At 38.0% G+C, this 24,426-nt stretch overlaps 1 protein-coding gene across 3 annotated transcripts in view; it reads left to right on the top strand.

The window, feature by feature from the left end:
* RAPGEF4 (Rap guanine nucleotide exchange factor 4) overlaps positions 1–24,426 on the top strand; it is a gene marked incomplete at both ends in the record, with an annotated part of 154,149 nt that overhangs the window by 71,487 nt on the left and 58,236 nt on the right. For 2 of the 3 annotated variants that reach the window (XM_082284685.1, XM_082284684.1), the window contains 2 exons: positions 2,767–2,839; positions 3,896–3,960. The exons of the other annotated variant lie outside the window; for it this stretch is intronic. In XM_082284685.1, coding sequence (XP_082140811.1) covers positions 2,767–2,839; positions 3,896–3,960 — 138 coding nt within the window. The remainder of the gene's footprint in view (positions 1–2,766; positions 2,840–3,895; positions 3,961–24,426) is intronic. 3 annotated transcript variants of the gene reach the window in all.

Below are 24,426 nucleotides of genomic sequence, written 5' to 3'. Positions count from 1 at the left end.
TTTAACTTACTGAATTTTATTTTCATTTAGAGACATTACGGTAACAAGATAGGTCTCATTATCTGAGCTTTCAGAGATCTCATGCCTGGAACTTCATTATTCCATGTGATACTGGCAAATCTTTATGCAATTACTTAGGTCTGTCTTCACATGCTTAGGTTTCCCAGCAAACAGTGTTTCCCTGACTCCTTGAAATGAGTTTCCCTTGACATTTAATTTGGCTGATGAGGTGACACAAGTTTAGGCATAAATTATACCTTTTATGTCAGCCCACACCCACTGAGATATCCTCATGAGAGACCATGTGTAGGCAGTTGTATCAGCCCTCCCTTCAGATACCCAGATATAGAAGGAAGTTTCATTTATACAGAGGTGCCCTGGAGGAGTATGAGCAACTGAGATTTCTGAGGGCATGCCTTGAATTAATTCCTCTTCTGGTAATGCTGTTTGAACTCCTTCACAGGCAACACTGCTCACAGGGTTGGCTGTATCAGACTCATAAGTGCACTTATCCCAGGGCAGAGTGGGACCTTCATGCAGAACGTGACAGAGCTGACATCTTTGGGAGTGGTACCGAAATCCTGTGTTATCTATCAGGAGTCTCTGCTTTTGTTCCTGGTGAACTTTGGTGTCCTGAGCATGAGGTGTGCCTGAATGGGATTAGATGCCTCCTCTTAAGTTGTATATGTAATTCTGGCTTACTCTGCCTGTAGGTTTTTTCTGAAGCTGTGCCCTCATATCTTTTGGAAATTGTATGCTGTGTTCTATGTTTTGCCTCATGAGAATAGTAATCAGGAAAAATACTAGAGAATTAACCAGAAAAAAAAGGCCATGCAGTATATGATGGCTGTGGACATGGTATAGGAAATAAAAGATAAAATTACTCTCTTCCCACAATTGAAGTTCCTTATAAAAGTGGCTTAAATGTGGACTAGTATTTCTGGGAAAATGCTATTTTGGGAAAAACAAAATGAAGAAATTAATATCAGCTGAATGATGATGAAGAAGAAGAGAAAAACATCTATACAATTTGGTTTTATCTTGTTCCAAATGAAACATTGCAATTTTCCATCTAAAAATCACATTTCAAGACCAAACTCAGTAGAAGGTAGAACAAAGCATTTATCTACTGTTTGAATAAAATGTTATTTCAGCCCCTTGGGACACACTTTCATTTTTTTTTTTTTTTTCATTTGGCCAACCAAAATGACTTTTTTCCCTCAGTTTATATGTGTGATTTACTAATTGAACTGAGAAAATAATTCTTTCTTATGTTCTTCCTCTCGTTGAGTTCCAGGCATGGGACTGGATGCAGAATATAGGAAACTGAATGGTTTGGGAAAGAAAATAGGAGAGTTTTATCCTCAAATGAAATAGCATTTTTGTGTGACTGACCAGGGATATAGCATAGATTTGCTTCTATGAGTATTCAGCTGGATTATGAGTGAGATTTAAATAATATGTTACTAAACTTTACGATGTAATAGCTTGTCTAAAAATAGGATTGGATTATTAAGATTAATGTAATCTTTGTAGCTTTTGTTATTATTTAGAGTGCAAGACATTCAGTCTTTAGTGCTAGAATTTATGATATTTTCATTTCCATTTCCAAGAAAAAGAAATGTATAAAGGATAATTCAAGCGTTGTTAAATTCAGCAGGCAACATTTTAAAAGTGAGTACACCCAAACTCCGTAGAGCAAAGGATAAAACTTTTAAATTAAAATTGCACTATAAGGGACATTCTCTGTCTCAATTATTATGTGTGCTTAGTTGAAACCTGCATGAATTTCTGCTGGTTGATTGTTCACGTTGAGCTCACTGCACACCCGAAGGACTGTATGACGCATTCTATTTACGCTGAACATCAGCATCCCTGTTGCACAGGCTTGTTTTCTGGCAGTTTCAAAAGGGAGTTATAATTGTTTATCCTTAACCATGACAGTAATATAGTGTGATTGGAAATAAAAATGTGTCTCTTATTCATTGAATGATTTGTATTTGATAAAAGGACAATTATTTTCCTTTGGTGTTATTTTTGTAGCTTCTGTGAATTTCCTAAGCCTTAGACAGAGCTTTGAACCTTACTGATGGTGTCATCAGCATTCACTGAAGAAAAATACCAGTTGCTGACATCAGTTACAATTATGTAGCTTATAGTGGTATAAGGGACATTATTTTTACAGTTACAAAGTTTCATCTGCTAATACAGTTTTTGTGTGAGGATATACATAATATGAGGTGTTTGGTTTGTGTGTTTCATAGCCTTGTAGCTTCTGAAAACCAAAATTAGTGTCTTGGATTTCAATGTTCAGAGTTTTCACAAAACATCCTGTATATTTCAAATCTGACACCAAAACTGTTGTTATACGTGATTTTTATGAACCCTTAGCTTGCCTCCATTCCTGTAATAAAGTAGGTTTCTAGTTTGAGTTCAGATGAGTGGTGTAATTTCAAATGAGCTTTAAAACAGTCTTTGTGGGAAATCACACAGCTAAGTAAAATATTGATTTATTAGTACCCTTAAAGTCATGCTTTGGGGAAGAGGAAAGAGGGAACTGGTTTAGCACAACTTTGGATGAAACAAAAGCAGTGTGTGCTCCAGTCAAGAACGCAGACCTTGTAGAGTCAAGACGTTTGATTGCCTCATATTTCATGTGTGCATGAGAAGCACAAGGCTGGACATACACAAATGTAAATAGCACATATTCCCTTGAATGGCTTCATACATCCGTACCTGACCGAATGTGCCATCGCTGTCTTTCAGAAATATCGACAGTATATGTCTGGACTTCTCACTCCTCCTTATGGTGTTATGGAAACTGGCTCCAACAATGACAGTAAGTATGAGAAATTAGATATCAGGTGGTGGGCAAGCAAACAAGAAAAGGAAAGAGAGGGAGAGATGGAGATTCTCTGGGTTTGGGTGTTGAACTTTAAAAATTCAGTTCAGTTTGGTATTACAACTGCAGTAGTATAACTAACTGCATGTAGTAGAAAACACTTTGGAACTTGCCTAACTGCCTTCCAAACTGTATACAAGTGTTTACAGAGCTGTATAAATATCTGCCTGTTGGCTAAAACATAGTGGATGATGTCGTGTAGCATTTTACTACTTGTGTTACATGAATTCCATGGAACATGGCCATGAGTCCTGCTAGTAAAATAAATATAACAAACTGTCTCAATTTTTTTAGTTAGGATGGGCTACACAACTGGCTGTAGAATCTAGGTTAGTGCTTGAGCTTGCAGTAAACATGCTGCTCTCTAACCTTTGTTACATAGCTAAATAATTTTGGTTACGTCTCTGCCTCATGAGAACCTGTCAAGCTGTGGGATAGTGCTGTACACATGAATCCAAGGGCAGCCTTTGGAATTCATCACTTACGTAAATCAAAACACTTCTGTTTATTTGCTAGGGATTATCTAGATGCCAAGCAGGACAATATCTGATGGCTAGCAATTGCATCTGCAAATTTTGTCCCCTATGTTACATGTTCAGTATGTTTTCTTTGCAGGATAATGGCATAGCATAGCATAGCATTGCTAATTAGTGCAAACTCAATGTCACATTTTACTGCCATGTACTGAGAGACAGGTAATGTTAAATGAAAAAGCATAAATAACTCCTGTATACATGCTTCAGATATTAAGTTTTGAAAAAGTGCTGTGCTTAGCAAGCTGTTTAAAATATTGACACAAATTAGCTTTTTGTCTTTTTTGTGTTTACTAAGGAAACTTCTTTCTGAATACATGTTTTGCTCTTTAAAAATCGCAGATTAATGTGTGTGTTATCAAAGTACTGAACCCTCAGGTTCCCTATTCTACTGATAAGTATCTTCGCTGTCACTTAAAGAATGTACAGTATGTATTTATGTTCTGTATTCTTTTTTTAGGAATGCCAGATAAAGACAGTATGTCAAGCAGTGCTCTTTGCCAAGTTTCTAAAAATTGTAATAAGGTAAATCACACACAGTTTTGCCCTTTTTTTGCTGGAGGGGGAGGTTATGAAAAATGCAAAAGTGCAGCATTGAATTGAAAGTAACTGAGTGCAAATGGTTGATGCACTTGAGTACAGTATACAAATTATAAGAATGCCTTAGACATTGTATCATTTAACTGAAGAAAGCAGCTGGTTCAGGATTATTACCAAGTGTACTGCTGCTGAAGTTTGTGTTACAGTCTGGTTTCCTGGCCTTTGTTGGAAGAGTGCTGAGGGTGAGGAAGAAAAGCAGCACTATCACAAGACCAGTGGATAACCAGTGGATCATAAAATTCATTATTAAATCCTATTTTAAGGCTTAACTGAGTCTGAACTGATGCATAGGCATTGTTCTGGCCCTTTGCTCAGGGTGAATTTTCTCCTATGTTCAGAGAGCAGCTTTACATCCCAGTTCTCCTTTGTAAAATAGTTCTGTGCCTTCAGCCTCACCAGATGAGGGCCCACATGAAAGAACTCATGAATATTTCTGTGCCAGTTTCAATAGTGGGATATAGTATATATATAGAATAATAGTGGGCAGGAATAGTGTCAGGCGTTGCTGCAAAGATTGATAACTTCTAGAATTTCTGTATGGCATGAGTAGAAAAGTTACAGGAATAAACAGATGCTTCAATGCCTTTTTTCTGGACACAGGAGTTTAACTGGATGCATTTGTGTGATGGCTTTAAAAGGTTAAATGTATTTTTGTTGCACAAAAAGCGTATCTTGACAGCAGCTGAAGACAAGGCGTATTTTAGTGTGTTTCCTTAATGCAAAAATAACTACTTCCACCTCTCCCTGTCTGTCTGTCCTGCTTCCTCAAGGGTACTGACCTTTCTTAATTGTCACGATCAGGTTTTATTTAATGTATACATGTTACAGTATGCAGTTCCTATTCCTAGAGTCTTACTCACTAATGCTACACTACTTCCGGACACAACCTTATCCTGTAGGATCATAAACATTTTTCCATGCACTGAGTAATTATTCTTAGATACTTAGATAGCACCTTGGATTCTGTAAGCATTTTACATAACAGTTATGATTTATGTCTAAGTGCTTCTTTAGGTTATTGGCATTTCAGCGGCACACTTGGAGTTAAGGCAGGTCAGGGGTCTTGCTTGGCTTCTCAAGGAAAGCACCAGGTGCAGAATTCAAACTAAAGGATGTTTTTGTGTTTTCTGAGGCAAATAGAAGTAACAGGTAAAGGTAAAAAGGTAGAAATATCTGTCTGCCATAGGAGGTGAGATAGTAATGGGAAGTGATGCTCAGCTAAGGGTGGTAAACACTCTTAGGTACAGCGTATTTTAGAAACTGAGTAAAATTTAATGATTAATACATTTGCCAATAGCTGGGCTTTTCTAGCGCAACAGAACTCTTCCTGCACAAAATAATTTCTTGGGTAGGAGACAGAACTTGGCTAGGGCAGGCTCAAACTGTTTAGTGACTTTTGCAAGAACAGAGTCCTTTGCAAACCATATTATCTTCCTATACAAGATGTGTATAAAACAGACACCCTTCTCCCTCCCACACTGTACACATTTCTTTGGAGAGAAGCTGAGTGAGTAAATACGTGACAAGTACTTGTCACCACCTGGCGAACGTGGCAGAAGAAGCTACACAGCATAGAAATGGTCCTTGAATTCTAGTTCTGTGTTTTCTCCATAGGGCCACAGCTGTCTTTAATTATGTTCAGTGAAAGGTAAATGCAGCAGAGATAAATACCCAAGTATTTTGTTTACTGCTTGCAAACTCCATTCCTGCAGTTTCAAACCATGCAACTGTTACAGTGCTTACACAAAATGTCTGTTGCCCTTCATGCCCTGCAGTCTGGTTTGAACCATCAGGGAGTTACTGGAATTCCAGGGCCAAATTCCCAGAGTTATTGCCAGCTTTTCAAAACCAAAAATCAGGATACCAGAAAACTGCACTGTATTTCTAGATTTTCCATATTTTGCTTATTTTTAGGGTGATGCATGACTCCCAAAATGGCAGGTGTTTCAGGGAAGGGCATTCATCCAGGGAAAGGGAAATGTTAGCAGGACATCTTTAGACTACTTTAGATGGCCAGAATAATACCTGTGAGGCAGACAGCAAATACAGCTCGAAGAGACCCACAGACTACTCTGTAATGTCCAGAAAAAGACTGAGTGGGGAACCTTCTGAAATTAGGAGGAAGTTCCTCAAAATCTTTCATATAGTAAGAAGGCATTACACTCTAGGACAGAAAGAGATAACATCTTCGGTAGTTCTCATCATGAAGCATTCATTTCAAGGTATGTATGTGTTGTTTTAATTTTCCAGGGAAGTTTATAACTGTAAGTAATTTGCTTCAAATGAAATTTCATGTATTCCACTCTGGAAATATGAAATGCATGTTTTTCTTTTTTAGCGCGTGGTGAGTCTTTTCCAAGTACTGTAATAGATGTTCTTCCATAATTGCTAATTAATTTGAGTTTCATTTTCATAGCTTAATTTTTTTCTCCTGTCACATCTATTAGTTTTTGATGAGTAACATAAGATTTTTCTTTGAATACACGCTTTGGAATTTTCTCACCATATGGGGATGTTTGGTTTTTCTAGTTCATTAAAATCTACAAAAAAATTATTTCTATTAGGAGAAGGCAACAAAGAGATTCTTTTTACCAAATGTGAATTCATTTGCATTTCGGGTTACATTATTGCACATCATTTAATGCAATATAGGAGTTAAATTGAGCATAAAATACTGAGAGAGAGTATACTACTGTTCTCAGTTATATTTTGGGGAATGGAAACAAAGTCGATTTAATGCTGTCTTATGTAAGGGAAAACGACAGAGCGTTGGTCTTTTAAACTAGGACAGACCAATATATCTGTGCACTGGTCTCTCTCACTCTAGTTTTTGAAAATTCCCCATGGGGTAGAGTTGCATATGAGAGATGAATGTAACCCTAAAGCCAAAATTACAAAATCAATAATAATTTCAAATACATTTTTGGAAGAGATACAGAAGAGTACTTAGAACGCAGGGGAGGTCGGGTTCCAGTGTGCAGACAGAATAGGTAGTGGTCCTGGTTCCATATATTACCAGCAGAGCTGGCAGCAGGGTTGCGTGATGCTTCCCACTACAGGACACTCTTCTTACAGTTTGGCCGCTTTTTCTCTGTTTACACTGAATTCTCCATGCTGAGAGTATGCTCGTGGCTGATTTTTAAATTGAAATGGATCAAACCTGTCTGACATTGAGCTGGAGGAAAATACATAGCACATACTAAATAGCTTTTTCCAGTTATACACTAGGAATCCTGTCCTTTGGACTAGAGGCTTGACTTTTGGGGGTTGTTCATACAGTAAGGAGTGTACCATTTGTGAGCCCCTAAAAAATAACCGCAGTGTTAAACATTGAAAAATGTCAGCTGAAACTGGCTCACCAGAGGCTTGGTGCAGTTTCACTACAAACCTGTGCACTCAGGCTGTGAGCATTTTATGTGCAGAATTCCCACACTGTCTTTGCTCCTGGGCTGCTTGGGCATTCCTGTCTCAATGTTTAACCATGTGGGGTTTCTCTCAAGAGCTTCTTTTAGTTGCTAGAGGAATATTTTGATAATATAAAGCCAGACACTGACTGAAAGCCAGAGTTCTCTCCCCTGTTCTTTTACACCCTTTACTGGTACCCAGGCAGGAACAAGAAATAGCCCATCTGCTCTGGAAATGCGAGATATAAGATAGTTTGAAAGAAGAGGGTACTGGAGGAATGAGTTGTGGAGACAAAGGAATAAGAACAGAGGACAGCCCCATTGAGAGCATGAATCTCCACTCCCTTATGGACTGTGGTGCTGAATGCTATTTTCTGCAATCAGCAAATGTCTTAAACTCCTTTGCAAACTGTGGATGCCTTGAAGCATAAAAATGATACACAGGAAGAAGAGAAATTTGTGATTTGTAAGTTATTTATTCAAGTAGTAGATAGTAAAAAAATTCTAACCCTGCTAATGATCCAAGCTGAAATTTTATATTCTTTTCCATAATGGAATCTCCATATTGCGGTTTGCTGAAAGAACCCCCACATCCTCAAGAAGCCACACAAAATTCTGCTTGAGAAGAAGGCTAAACAATTAAGTGCTCAAAAGCAGAGTGTTTCAAGAATGGGGGCTGACTGAGCAGTGTTAATGAAGTCCTCTTATCTGTGTTTGTTATGGTACAGACTTTGATTACCTGCTCAAATATATTTTTGCTGTGACACACTACATTAAAACAACGTCCTACCTCAAAAACCATGCTGCCTTTCTTTTTTACAGCTTCGCCTCAGTGACTGTTTAAAACGTATGTAAGTTTGCTCCTTCATTGAGAGTGTACATCCTGTAAGGGGAAAAGTGCTTTTCATCTCCTTGAATCTGAGGAATCCATGCTGAACACAGAAGACAAAAGCAGATTAAGTTGTGCAAATTCATACAGTAATTCTTGCTATTGGGTGAAGAATGTCTGTTCTTTTCTGAAATCTCTCATGCTGTATTTCCATTATGTTCCCTATATTGTCTTCGGGTTTTTATTGTGCTAAAGAGTTGCAGGAGCTCCCCCTTGTGCACGAAGTAATATTCGAAAAACACATAGATTGAGTTTGTGAACCTTACAGGTTGAAACATCCCCTTTATGTTTTTCAAGTAATGTCTGCACATCTTCTAGATTGGAAGCTTATTGGAAGTGATTTATTTTAAGGTATTTTGTATGCCAAAGCTCCTATAGAATGTGCTGCAATACTTCTGTCAAAGTCACCTTTTCATCTATCTTCTTTCCTTGCTAATTCAATGTGGTAAAATATAGATTCATTTTCTTTACTTAATTTTCAAAAAGACATAGGTACCATGTTGATTTTTATGTATTTAAATAATTGGGTTGATTGGGAAAACATTATTTTCCTTTTTATCATCTAAATGCCGTTAATGCAATTGTATTGTAAAGATCTTTCAGTGGAGAGAGCAGGGCATAATCAGGAGTTAATCCTCAAAATATTGCAATTTACCAGGCAAATGAATATTCATTTGTTTCGATTTTCAAGCACTTACATGTAGCTCTGGACATTTGAAGGTATACTGTTTGTAAATATGACATTGCAATTCACAACGTTCTGCTTGAAAAACCCACACAAGACACCAGTAATAATCATGTTCATTCACCATGTTAGCTACTCTAGCAATAAACACAATCATTTTACTTCTAATTTCCCTATATTTCAATTTACTTTTCCCAGATGACCGAAAGGAAAGCTTATCGTTTAACATATTCACTATATTATCAAATGTGGAATTTGATATAGCATTAGGAGAATTCTAAGGGAAATGTTTCACATGCTCATGAAATTGTGAGCCAAAAAAAAAAAAAGAGGAAAGCAGGCAGTGTTCTATCAAAGTGTAATTACAAGGTGTTTGTTTGAAAGTTGTAGCATCTCCAACATACACATGAAAACTGTGTTAGAGGATGACTTATTTTCTGTATAGCTGCCCAGTGATAGATGTGCATTGATTTGTTTTCTTGCTTGGGCTCTGCACCAGGCAGTTCTCCTATACAATATTTGCATAGGGTTAAAAAATAATTCCCTTTTCTGTTTTTGAAGTGATAGTGTGAAAGCACTACATGCAAATATTTCTAATAACATCTTTGTGCAGTCCTGACTGTACCCATTATGTTTAGGGGCTGCTCTAATATTTTGGCACCAATTTCACATATATGAAAGTAATTTGCCTAGAGGTCTGTTCAAGTTCTTCATTTTGCTCTAAGTGAAAGTGCTTAGGGTTTCATCATTATCACAGTCTGTAACAATTTGGCTAGTGCAGAGGCTCTGCATATATATAGTCTCTGGCAATGTCACATGATGACAGCTTATGGCAGGGGAGATAACAAAGACAGGAGTGTGAGATGAGTAGGAGCCTGTGAAAAATACATTTTTCATATGTTAGTAAGGAACATAAGCATGAAAAATGTGAAGGTCTTTATATGTTGGCAGTAATGTAAACAAAATTGTTAGTAAGTCTGGTGAGTTTCATAAGTAGACTTTGCATAAACTAAATTGTTGCAGAACCACCAGGGAAGGTTGGATATCTCCAGTTTCAGCCAGGCAGATGATATACAGTGGTAGACTTCCCTCCTGAATGTCTTTGTGAATAGCAATACCTCAGAGGAAGCTTGCAGCACCCCATATTCTGTTACACAATCAGCTCCCAATAACTTGTGAAATATCTGTGATCCATGATTTCATTGTATACCCTGAATTCTGGAGGTCCTAATGACAATTTCTACTGGAAATGGTTTCTTCTGCTGTGTCTAATCATATGATTGAGCAGACTGATACAGAACTAGCCAGAGTAGCCCCAGTATGAGACCTGCAGATGTGGGGAGAGATTCTCATTTGATCTGGTACTATACAGGAACAAGTAGCACTGCACTTGTGGACCAAGAATCCTTGGTCCAGGTTGCTGTGTATTTACCTGTGTACGTGTCAAGATAACTTAGTTCTCTTCAGTGCATACTTGATTCATTTCAAGGATCCCTGAAGCCCTTTCATGAATTTGGATGAAAAAAATATGGTCTTTCTGTCTATTTGAGGAGTTTTCGTTGTGGTGGTTCGTGGTTCTAATGATAAATAGAGCTGTGTGTGACGACAGTGGGAGTGGTAAGAGATGGATGCAAGACTTTGTGGATGCATTACACTTTTTGTAAACAAATGCAGAATTTTGCAGGCTACAGGACCTGAGGGAATACTCTGTTTTAAATTTCATCCTTGTTTTCTAAGAGCAGTAACATCAGAGTACTAAATATATGTAGGTATATTTCAGTTTTAAAATATAAACAAGTTGCCACATTTATCTCTTCAAAGAAGGTGAATAATGGGAAAAATAGTGACTAGTGTCCAGTAACATAATGCAGTTGAGTTGTCAGCACCTAAAGAGGAAGCCTCCCTTTCCTGTCACAGCTGTAAAACATTGCAGAAGCAGCTACTGCCCTTGACTCAGGAACGGAACACTGAGCTTGGAAAAGTGTCTGCATTTGTATCCTGCTTTGAGAGCTGCAGTGACTTTCTGAGTCAGTGAAACTACCTGGAAGATTCAAGTCAGGGTAGTGTGGGTTTTATTATGAGGGAGGACTGAAAAGATGAAAAATGAGTGGTATGGGAAGGAGAGAGACTTCCTCTGTTACCAGCAGAATAATCCATATACTCAAGTCAATGCTAGAGCTAATCTATATGAGTTTTTAGTTTCATGACTTTTTCATATGAATATTAATATATATGATCTCCACTTCTTTAAATGAAGAGTCCCCTTAAATTGTTATCATTGTTATTTTGATGCTCTCCACTTCTGTTGCCCTTTAATTTTTATTCTTATTTTTATTCTGACTTTATTCCAATTTGTGTGCATTCTAAAGCCTTGCAATTCTTGTTTGTTTTAAGTGCTGTGATGCAAAGTAGGGATGGAGTCCTCTGCTACAAAGAGCTTTCAGTCAGAGAAAAAATAGAGTGACTGTCAGACAGAAAGATGCTGGTTTACTTAGAACATCATAAGGCATGAGATTCATGGTTGTTTGTGTTTTTTAATGAGATTTCTTACAGGAGCTTATTGTGATCAGTCCTTGGTGTGATAATCCTAAGAGACACTGAAAGTGGAATGACAAGTTCAGAAATCAATAGAAAAGTGCAAAACTAAGTGATATATATTTCTTTGTTAAAATTGTAATTTGGAGGGGATCTAACTCACACTGCTGACCTCTTTAAGTGTAGCAGTGTAATCGAGTACTAACCCATCTGACCAACCTGACAAAAGGGCTATGGAGGTGCTTGGGGTAGCACAGGGAAGGCAATTTGGGTAAAGAGACATTTTGCCTTTCAGACTCCTGTTGTCTAGCTGCATGAGTGTTGCTGTTATAGTTTACATAAATAACCTAAAGAATGGAAAAAACCTTCAGAAATTCCTAGAAAATACTAAAATTTGTAAAGTACCCAGTATTGTGAATTAGGTGTGGGACCATCTTTCCACAGGAGCATCACTCTCAGTTCCACTTTTCTGAGGACACAGCCTACTACCTTCTCTGCCAGTGCTGGCAAGGGCAGTCTGATAATATATACTGTGGAATCATATTTGATGACTTTTGCTTCTTGACTGTGTTTTCTGTGAGATTCTGTCCCAACCCCTAAAAAACATGCACATATGCTCCATTTATCTCTTTCAGTTGAAAGGCAGAAAGAGTGGGTAATTATACTGAGAAAAAAGATAGTCCCTTTCAAGGTTCATGTCTTCAGACAAGTCAAGCGTATACAAGTAACACATTTGGCACTTATATTTGAAACAGCAAAAGGAATTTTTTTGAATCTTGTAATTATTTTCTCAAGTTTGGCAGAAAAATTAGATCAGGGATCTTAAAATCAGATTCTTTCTAGTCACTCATATAATCTCTCACAGAGCATTTTGACTGCCTGTCCTGCCATGCATGCTGGAAATTGGTATTCCACAAAGTCAGTTATAGTTCTGAGTTGGTAAGAAGTAATCAGTGTGTCTGATCTGATCATTTAGCAGCATCTTTTCTTGCTTGTGTATGGATGACAAAAATTTGAGAGGTTAATAAATAGTGGGAAAAAGCTGTCCAGTGATTTTGTTCTTTTTCTTGTGTTAGCTAGTCAAGAGCAGAAGCCTGTTGTGCTGGCTGCACACAAATAGCACCACAAGCATCCAGTTTGTGGGGCTCATTGAGAGCCATTCAGAGTCAGAATTGCAGAGGCAAAAATGTCAGCTCTCTACAGCAGAGCTGAAAATGTATTTAGGACTGTTAGCACCCATGATGGTTAAGGAGAAAGTGCTGTTGAGGTTTATGATTTATGACTTTCATTATTTATTCTTTTTGTGAATTTCCTTCTGAAAGAAGGCTTGGCACAAGACTGTGAACGTGTTTGATCTTTGTGTGCTTTATCATCAGTAGTGCAGCTGTCTTAAAGATAGCAGTTAGTGAGGAAATACAGATGCACGTAGCTGAGTTGAATAGTAGAGAAATTAAAAGAATACATAATTTAGGCTCCAAAAAAAATTTTTAAAAACCTCAACTTATTTCCAATACAGGTTACTACACTGCTTTTAATTAGGATTACTCAGACACACTTGTTTTCATCTTAGGAAATGAAATTATATATAAACAATTTATATAATAACCTTGAGCTTGATGGAGAAAAAGCCAGTAGCTTACCAGGAGAATTATGATTGTGTCTTTGTAAACCTCCAGTACTGCTTGGTCCATCCTCACTCTTTTTAGTAGCTGACCAAATTTATGAATCCAAGGAGCCTAAAGAAACACCTTCTCTTCTCTCATGCCATTCTTTTCTTGTAGCCTTTTGCAGAATGGCTCAGGTGGTTACTTTTCTCTCCAGCATATTTTCTGGCCCAGCCCACCTTGGAGCCTCCTGAGCAGTGACACCAGAAGCAGAGGTAGGAGAGAGTGGCTGTGCAATAGGAAGATGGTAGGAGCATTAGCTCCCAGAGCAAAGCACATTTGGGCTCAGGAAGAACCATGGCACTGTTTTAACACAAGTTAGCAGGAAATACTTTATGTACGTTGAGTATTTCCAGGCAGACTGGTTTGGATTGCGGTAAGTAAATTTCTCTGGAACAGCATTTTCACACCGTGATTTGCTTAACGTGGTGCAACAGTTGTTATCCTTTACACTAAGAGCCAGTAAAGAGTCAGTTAAGCCAAATAAGATTTTGAGATTATGTTTAAAAAGGGGGTGAGTGGTTGACAGTTGGCAGGGACAGAATTTCAGCTGGACAAAACAATACTTGTAGCAATAATGCGAAAATCAATACTAACATTAAAGAGAAATGGGAAAAAGGGGATAAATTACAAAATACAATAGGTGCTCTTCCATTTCACAAGGACGGGGCTGGTTCTGTGATACCCCTAAAAGCCAGACATCACAGAATTTACACAGCTTGGGCTACATACTGAGAGAGGTAAAAAGAGGTCATCTCTTTCAGAAACATACTATGGTGAATTGGGTTGTAAAGAAATGTGGTTAGCTAGGGAAAATGTCAGGTGGAATAATTTTGTCTCTCCATACCCGTCTTGGGTTAATTATTGCAGTCTTTTGTGTGTATTTGTGGAGCCAGTTTTTTTCTCAAGTTGCAATAAAGATTCATTTAGCAACAGAAGCATCTCAGAGTATGTTTAGAAATGTCTGTCCCTTGCTAGTTAATCAGGGAGGATGAGCTAAATTCAAAACAATAAGAAAAAATGTGAACAGGCCTGGTTTAAATAGTAGCAAGTTAGGCAGCAGCAAGCTCTGTAGAAAGTAAGAAGGAGACATGAAACAAATTTGCAAATATGAAATATTTACTATTTTCCAATTAAAATCGTATTTTGTTGTAATTGACAGGAATTAAAAGTATTAGTCTTTCTCTGTTTAATTGGAGAATATCTACTGTTCACACAGATGAACATTAACTCAATGTTTATGTTCTATGTACTGATTATTCCCAATGCATTATGGAATTAATGTGAAAAACAGCATATCAATCTGTCTTGTTCAGATCAATAATTTGATTCCAAATGCCTTTGTATGTTTTTAATCAATACAATTACTGACACTGTATCTAAAGAATACTGAATGCACTGATGAACTAATACAGCAGTTAAGGTTTAATTTTGTGCTAGTTAAATGTGTAAGACCACAATTGGATATTACTATAAAAGAAAAAGAAAAGCCTTTATCCTACACAGCCTCAGAAACTTGGATGACATAGGATAGGTAGCATGGTTCAGCACATCAGCACCCTCCACTTTGACAAGCTTTTTGTAGACATCAAGAGAAATAGAAGTTTTAAGGAAGATAAGAAGGTTGTTTTGTGGATATTTGTCAAGAGCAGAATGCATGTCTTTTCCACTGACACACAAATATGTAAATTAAACAAGTGCTTGAGGGTTTTTTTATGTTTGTGACAGGAGACTTAAAACCATTGAAGTAGAGAAGTACTTGGCTGAAAGAAAATATTTGTGCTTTTTTGTAAAATGTGTTCTGATCTAGCCATCACTTTGGGATTTCTTTCCTCTGTTTATTTTCATATACTACAGAAACAACCATTTACCTTTTTAGGAAATATATTCCATATAGAAGGAAAACATCAATATAGATCATTAAAAATCTCCTGAGAAATAGGATACCAGAAAGTGTTGAACTGGATATTGTTAGATTATTCCTTCTCAGCTTCATTTTTAGTAAAAATTGATTTCTGAAAAGGATGACAGGAAGAAGAAAGAGGAGTAAATAGGGAAGCTGGACTCTAAGGCTCATGTGCTGCACTCCTTCAATGTTTCTTCATTTCATGTGCTTTCACACAGTGCATTGCCCTGAACTTGGAGGATAAGAAACATGAAATCACCAGAAGAAGCATAAAATGGGTTTAAATTAACTTCTCTTGCCCACTTGCTAAAGGCCTTACCTTGTTGCTGACCTCCCCAGGGAATTCAGGAGGTAACCTTCAATGCCCTCTAGCCCTGTCTCACTTCGATGAATTTTCCTTTCTGTGTTAAAAAGCATTGTAAAGTTCCCAGCATGAATTTGTAGATGCTAGACTTCCAGGATTCCAGTTGCAGCATTCAGCAGTGTTTTCAGTTGCTCATTCTCATCACTTGTTGCAGTTGTGAGTAGTCACTGTGTCCCCATTTTACCATGGAGAGGTTGAAACACTCAGAGGTGAAATGACTAGTGGGCATCACACAATACATGAACTGCTGTCACCCAGGAGGCACTGGTCCTCTTGCCTCATGTGGGTAGTGTGATGACTGCACTCAAGTCAAGAATTTTACCCACTAATTTTAATAGGTTCACAATTTCACACATAATTCACGCTCCATCCAGGTTTTGGCACCCTTATGTTTGACATGAAATCACTTAATCTGAAATTTCACTGCCTCGTCCTCAGAAGGCAGTTCTGGCATCTGGATGTAACTGAAACCTAGGAGAGCCCATCCTATCCTGTTTTCTAGACTGAATACCTTCTGTGAGGCTTGGAGGTAGGAGATGCTTACCAAAGTTAAAAAGGTATCTAGAAATAAGTGAATTAATTAAGTGAAGCTCATTAATCTTTAACATCCCTGCTGTGTACCTAGAGTGTGAGAGATGGGCCTTAAGAACTTGTAACCTTGCTGCCTAACTTTTAAAGTCTTTGCCATTATAGCTTGTTTCTAAAGAAGTAAGTAAGTTCAGGTAAACATACTTTTAAAGCTGTGAATACTAAGAAACCAGTAGTTTGCATGAGAGACAAAAAAAAAAGTTTGTTCTTTCGTAGGTTAAAGAAATGCAGGAGCAGAGAAACCCAGACAACTGAGATTCATTATGATAACTGTAGTCACACCTCTACCAGAATATTGGGAATGCTTGCAGCAGAGTTAGCATTTTCTGACATTTTATTCAATGCAGGCAGTGTAGTTATAGCAGCTGTTTCATTGTAGTGGGGAAGTAGAAAAATGACAGGAAAATAAGACATCATTAGCCGTGTTCTGGGGGGTTTTGTGCACTGGTCATAGTCTGTTTCAATATTCTTTTTCCCTTTGACATTCGCAGTGAAGTGTCATTTTTGGTAATGGCTGAATCATTTTGTGTTAAAAGGATGGACGTTTATAGTTTGTCAAGGAAACATTGTTGAAGTGTTAATAATGTATTTCAATTTAACTTTCTAAAATAAATTTGCTACACTGAATATTTGAGAATTTAAAGGAACATATTTTCCTGTTTATGCTATTAAAAATGTAGATTACTAAAGAAAAGCAATTTTAGAATGTATTTTAAAATACAGCATAGTCTTCACATTGTATTACATTTAAAGAATATAGATTTTAAACCAGTCATCATTACTCTGAATATTTTGATAGTAGCCCATTTGCTGACAGTATTCAAAGCATTTTACAAAGGTGGAAATTATTAGTATTCCTCTCTCCAAAAAGGGGAAAATGAAACACACAGTGATTAGGTGATTTGTGTAAGGTCATGCAGTCAGAAAAACAGAATAAAACTGAGCTGTCTTTAACCACTGGCCCTGACAATTTCTACTAGGCTATTTTGCTTTGTTTAGATTGTAGTTAGATTATGGGTTTTTAGATTACAGGTGCTATACCTTTATGAAACTCAGAAGATTTTTAAAATTTGATTATTTTCTTCCCTAATTTTGCAAACATGCTGTGACTGTGTGTTACCTGTTCATACCTTGCTGTTCTCCCCATTTTGCTGTTTGCAGATATTTGTTAAGAGACTAGAATGGTTGTCTTATGTGAGCATGGGTGGCTTGAAGATCCTTTGGTTGTACAATTTGAAAATGTCTAGACTGGTCCTTCTAAAACAAGTGATCTTGGGTAATTTGTCCTTTGTTAGTTGCCAAGCATTTGTTAATTGCTAAGTCCCCTACAGACATGGTATGAGGTCAGTCATTGTCGGTTTTGGACTTTTCCAGTTAGGAGATGTGAGCAGGTACTTTGCTTTTTGGCTGCCAATGCTCTCTTGTGGAGCACAGGCTGGTTCTCCCAGCTGCTGCATATGTTTGTGGAGAGAGTGAAGAGGAGAACGAATTGTTTGCAGCATGATCGGAGTGATGATTGCATTTCTATTTCCTTTTTTTTTTGTCTTCTGAAGGGGTGTGGTAAATCTCCCTGTACGGGCCAGTCGTCTAAGAGTTGGACTTGATGGTCCTCGTAGGTCCTTTCCAACTCAGAATATTCTGTGATCAGCTCTGTGATTAAATATGATTTTCTGGGTTGGACCCAGAGCTCAGTCCTGGTATCACACCCCAAATTCTAATCTAATCTAATCAGACATCCCTGTGGCAGGAAGTGTGTGCCAAGGTTTCTTATGAACTATGCACCCTTTGGGGTTAGAGGTCATCATGTAGACTGTTCTGTGATGACAAGCATTGGTTAGTATATCAGTATGTTCTACATAGGGCTACTCCAGAGATCCAGTACAGATTAATATCATCACAGATCACAGAATATTCTGTGTTTGAAGAGACCTACAAGGATAATCAAGTCCAACTCCTAAATGAATGGCCCATACGGGGATTGGACCTGCAGTGTTGATGTTATTAGCACCATAATCTGACCAACTGAGCTTATCTAAGGGAAATTCCTATAACATTGACTACATTTTCCTTCAAATTTTGACAAAAATGTGTTCCAAAGGACTTTTTTATGACAAAATCTTTGTTTCTCTCATGTTCAGCAATCTGCATTAAATAAGTGTATTGTTTTCCCTGTAGTATCCTAGCAGAGGTTGGTGCAGTCTGCATAGACACTCTTTCACTGCAGCTGCAAATAGGACCAATGGAGTTAACTTCAAGATACTCTATCTAAGACTGCTTTCCAGCTGATAATGCCCTCCAAAAACTGTGATACTGTATGTTCAGCTTTATCCCTGTTACATAGTTATTCTGTAGTGCTGGAAATAATGGCTTGTTTTGGAAAGAGTCATCGCTACATCATCTTTGGAACTCTTATCTCTGCCTTTGGTCCAAAACAGCTCAAATAGATGACATTACAAAAAAATTGAGAAAGAATGATAAGAGTAGAAGTGGGAGGTGTTGTGTGGGAGGGCTGTGGGGACTCCGACTAGTTGTCAGCTGTATCCTACTGACTGGCTATGATTTTGCTGATATTGTGGGAATGGGTTTTTTTGTATATTTTATTTCCTCCCATGTAAACCAGATAGGGCATTAGAAGTCTTTTGAGAGATGTATACAAAGATATTCAAACATGTCAGTCAAAAATGGTAGTAATCAGAAGGCGTCAGGAGTCATTTGGAACTAGTAAGAGCTCTGCTCCCTGAAATACACTCAGGAGAAACAGATGCCATGAGCCTGACTCAAAACTCATTGAGTCAATTAGGCACTTCCCAGTGATTCCGGTGGGATTTGGATTAGACTATAAATCCCCAATAGTGGTAAATACTGAGGATGTAAAACAAACAGACCTCTTGTGATGTGGCTGTTGCTGCTGACACCTTTCAACTTGTGTGGCTTTTGTCCTTTGTTTCTTCTGGATCCCCCGGCCAGCCAGCAGGAAAACAGATGTCACTTGCAATTCTTTTCTGTTCCCCAGCTGAAAATAAAGGGATCAACAGTAGTGCACAATTTTATCTGATCACCCTGGTAACATGCTGTGGTTAACTCCAATCAATACCGAAACTTGTTCTCTGTTCAGAGATGAGCTACACTGAGGTCATGTGAAAAAAGTGATTCATTGGCTTTTATTTTATTTCATCTTAGTTCTTTACAATACACATATCCTGCGTTTGCATTTGAGAGTAATAAATTAAGTCCCCTTCATCATTTGATTTTATAGTTCCAAATCGCTGCAGATCTAAAGCATTCATTCATATGTAAAGGCTCAGAAACATCCCTTTACAGCTATTTAACAAGGGGAATAGAAAAATCTATTTTTATAAGAGATGTTCTTGGATTTTATTTAGCAGATTCAAATAAGTTGACAAATACAGATCTCATGGCAACTATTATTGTTGTTCATTTTATTATTTATTTGTTTGCATATGGCTTGCTCAGGGATTTAAGAAACACCAAAATAAAGACAGGCCTTGCCCTGTGGTTTGAAATCTAAGGCCTATTTCTCCACAGATTAAATGTGTGCATAAAATTATACACATGAATAATCCTATTTAAATCTGTGGTAATGCTCTCATGCATAAATATTTGAATCTTGAAAGGAATAGAGGCTAAAATTATTACTTTCTCTGCTTCACCCCAATTTAAATATGGTGTTTGTGATTGGCTTTGTGAAGGGTTTGTTTGAATGGCTCAAATGTGAATCCATAAAAGTACAGATAGGGAGTTTGTCAATGTTAATGCTAAAAACCTTTTTACCACAGTTTCTCATAATAATTTTCTGCTTTCCCCTACCAACGCCAGCAGCTTTCCCTTCTCTACCCTGCAGACCCCTATGACCTCCTCCCCTACAGGGAAGATCAGCAGGTGATAGCAAACTGTTTGAGTGTGCACTAGTTGGAAAAGGGAATAGAGTAGCTGAGGTTCAAGATGGTATTGCTGTGTTGCTTTATCTCACACTGAAGGAAAGCCAAGAGCAGGTACACCGGTCACTCCTGTGGCCAGGAGATGAGTAATTATTTGTAAACTATTGTAATTGGCTTGCTTATCTGAGCTCTTTGCATGACAACTTTTCCCTTATTCAGAAGTATTGAGAAATGGGATCATCAAGGACCTCTGTGCCACATGTATGTACTTTAGTCTCATTAATTCTTCAAAGATACCAGGATGTGTTAAGAAGGCAATTAAACACTCTCCTCACTGCTGTTCTATAGGGAGAGCTACTTTATTTTTTTTAAGTACTTTCTAAGCAACCCTTAATGGAAGGTCGAAGATTGTAAAGAATAACAAAACAATTCTTGTTCTTCAGCCAAGCTGTGACTATCCCTTACAGAATACATTTTTTTTTCTGATGAGAAGTTGTTGCTGGAGCCCTTTATCTCCTATTAACTAACTGATGTTACATTTCTCTGCCTTTGAAATATGCCTTGCCTTTCTATAGCAAAGTCCAAGCCCTGTGTTTCCATTTATTGCATTTCAGCTAATCACTAGTGCAGCCAGAGCTCACTGCAGCAGCTATGAAAGGCTGTAACTTTGGGGACTCTTTGCTGGGCATGTCTTTTGGATGATGATGGCATTGTCCCTCAGTAGGAATGACTGTCTCGGGCTCGCTGCCCCAGGAGCTCTGTTACTGATTGCCTCTTTAAGCACCACCCTGTGTTTGAACTCTTTTTAGACTTGTAAAGCTGTCCTCGAAAATTGCACAGTACCATGTAGTGAGGCTAAAAGTTACTTCAGGAAAGCATTGAGTTCATCCCTGAGCCACGTACTCACTGTAGCACTGTCGCTCCTGGCAGATTCCTTATGTATCCTCCCAAAGATGGAGGAACCAGACCTCTCTGGCAGTCTGCCAGTATTCACTGTCCGCTCTGTGAGAAAAGCTTCAGCAATGCCTAGACTGAATCTCTCTTACGGCAATTTAAATTATTTCCTGATCTCTGCACGATGGACTAGGTCACTTCTTTCTTCTTTTCAAAGGCCTTTTAAATCTGAAGAGTTTTTTATCACACCTCTGCTAAGATTTGCCTTTTCCTTAGCTGAACAACTTTGATTATTTATGTTGTGCTTTCTGATTATTCTTGTTGCTTTCTTCTAAAATTCTGTCCAGCTGGTTTCGATGCGTTTGGAGTAAAGTGGGCAAATGAGACACAGTGCTTTATATTAGGTCTTATCTAGGCTGATTAAAGCAGAACACTGTTGCGTATCTTATATATTACTACATTCCAGCACAGTATTTGCTGCTTTCACACAAGTATGGCATTGGTTATTCAGTTGTGTTTAATATTTAAATATTTTAAACATTATAAACCTTATTTCCTTTTCTGTAGTACTGCACTAAGACACTTGTTCCCTACCCTGTCTTTATTTAGCTGATTCTACCTGCTTCAGAAATGTAGTCATCACTGTCTGTGTTGCATGAAAGCATCATTTTTTAGACCAATGTTACAGCTGTTTCATATTGTAAAATTATTCTGCAATGTATGTGCAGTGCCTTCCATCCTGAAGTCTTCTGCAGAATCAATAAAGGTATATTCTGCTTCATCCCATGTTAATATTTAATATTAACAGATGTGATATATTCTTGAACACTGCTTAGAACAGACCTCTGGTATGACTGCCAGTTTGACTTTGCTTCAATGGTAATTGCTTTTCAAAATGCGCTTTTCCAACTGACTTTGCACCTGTTTTGTAGGAATTTAATCTGCCTGTTGCAGAAGAGAATATCTGATGAGAAAGTGCTAAAGCCTTACTAAAAGGCCGAAAATCTACTGTTTCTTTTCTAATCTACCAATGTTGCTACTTGATCATGAAAAGAAATTAGATCAGTGTGGCATGACTTGTTCTTGGTTAATATACGTCACATGTGACTCATGTCCCTGTTCTTTTCCAGGTGCTTACAAATGGACTTTTTCTAGGAAGACACATTAAGCTGACATCTATATTTTTTCAGCTTCTCCTTTTCCCATATTTCTGTCTTCAGCTGCCTCCATAGACCCCAAGAGTGGCTGCTGATGGTTCCAAGATGGATGCAGCCCTCTTTCAGTTTCTTCAAGCTCTTCAAGTTTCCTGCATGAAATTCTACAAACCCAGCCAATCTGAAAATAGCTAATTTATGTTTTGGGGTTTTTTTCAAGGTTGAGATTTTACTCCTGTCACTCTACTGCTTAGAATATTAACCATCTCTCTGCCACTGATCTTTATAATGAACACAGATAAGAAATAAATCAAAAGTTTCTGGCTTTCTTGAACTGTCTGTAAATAGATTTCCCTCTATTAAACAGTATCTCAACACTGTTTTCTTTGTTTTACTACTAATACAGTTGTGGAATATTTTCTTACCCCTTGACATTTCTTGGCAGACATTTCTCTGTCTCATCTTGTACCTTTGCTTTTATAATTCTGTCCTTTGTTATTCAGTGTATGTTCTACACTTGCCTTCTCTAGACCCCCTCCTTTCTCCTTTCTGTGTATTTTCTTGTGTGTCAGTGAAGAGCTCTTTCTTTAGCTGAGTCTTTACTTCACCTTCTAGTTAAGTTCTGTGCTAGTATGTATTGTATGTATGGTTAATACTGTTTCTTTAAGTAACTGCCAGCTCCCATTAACTCCTTTTACCTTACACTTGTTCCCCCATGACCCACTCCAGGAATATAGCTATCAATATTCTGTTTTTGTGGAAACTTTTCTTCCTAGTCCATTGTGTCTGCTTTGATGATCTTTCTTCCTTCTGTAAAGTTCTGACATTGGGTCATTTCATGATCACCTTCACCCAACTTATGTTCTGTCTTTGCAGTTGATCCTTCTGTATTGGTCAGGATGTAGGTGAACAAGCCTTCCTGCTGCTTTCTGCAGATTCTTGTGCTGTGTCTTAGCTTTCCCCTTGGTTTTTTTCTGTACTTTTGGGTTGAATCAGATTTCTTCCAAATGCTGTCTTATATTCTGCTTTGATTAGGTTGGGAGATTTATTGAAAAATCTTCATCCATGTTCAATTTTTCACCTGTTAGTTTATGCATTTTTGTTAAAACTTAATTGAAATGCTGAAAAACAAAATAGTGCATTTGTTTTTGCTAGTCCAGTGCTCTAAAAATCTGTGTTTTTTGTCTTACACATTTTAGCTCTCCTTTAAGTATATTCCTAACTAGAATTAAAATCTGGGAGCTAGATTGAGTATATTGTACCTGTTTGAGATTGTTATTCAATGGTTTTGTTTTCATTAGAGGCATCTTTCAAAATATTTTCGCTATTCTTTACATATGTTAACTGCAAATATAGACTATCTAGAGCAGGCTCCACACAGTTCCAGAAACCAAGAAATATTGAGGGATGTGCTACTGCTCTTCTGGCTGGACAGAAATGTTTGTAACTTAAATGAATTTATGAAAAAATATTGACTTGTTAAATGAGAAAAATCAGGAATCCCATTTTAATTGTATTGATTTGCCTTTTCAGAGACTTCTTGTAAGGTAGAAACAAAAAATTTTGTATTGGTTTCCATATATACAGGCCTCTATGTTAAGATTATTGATTTCTGTCATATGCTTCCCTCATTTTCCCCTTCCCAGCTGACCCATAGTTTCCTGGTGCATTCTTAGCTCTTAGCACTAGTTGATAACTGCAAGGACTTTGTCATGTCATTAAAATCCCGTGGGAGCTAATGGACAGATGCCCAGTTCAGGGAAACCAATACCTGGCAACCCCGAAGTACCTGGCTCATGTTTCACCATACTTCTGCTCTGACTGTCTTGGCTATCTTGGTTTTGCCATGGGGGCGTGAGGGAACCGTGGCTGCCATGGGCCAAGGTGCAGAGTGTTGCCCTTGTGGGACACCTCTGTGCTCAGCCTGATCTGCTGTCGGCAAGCCCAGAATGCCGTCCAAAGTCAGCCCTTGTGTCGTGTCTCCTGACATTGCACTCTTGACGTGAGTTTGGTCCATGCTGTTCACTACCAGGCTCAGCAAAGCCAAATGTCTTCCCATTGGTCTGAGGTGGCTGCTGAAGTTTGGTTTTGTTCTCCTTTGTCTCCATTTCTACTGTCCTTTAACCTTCCACTTTCCTTTTTCCTCTGTGTTGTGCCGTGTGCTCCCTCTTTCTCCTGTTTGTTAATGTGCCTGTTTCCCCATTTCTCTCATCCCGATCTCTCCTTCTCCCCTGTAGAGCCTGATAGTCTTCCCTTTCACTCTTCCCTTTGCAGAACCAAGCCACTTGCTTTGTTCTTTTCTTTTTCCTTCACCAGCCCCTTTGTGAAGGTCCTTACCTGGGTCCCTGCGAGTGGCCTGCGTGCCTCTGCATTTCAGAGAGTGGCTATAAAAGGGTTGCCAGCTCAGCC

The sequence above is a fragment of the Coloeus monedula genome (genome assembly GCF_965178545.1).
Source record: "Coloeus monedula genome assembly, chromosome: 7".
Lineage (NCBI taxonomy): Eukaryota > Metazoa > Chordata > Aves > Passeriformes > Corvidae > Coloeus > Coloeus monedula.
This window is presented reverse-complemented; position numbering and strand designations above follow the sequence as displayed.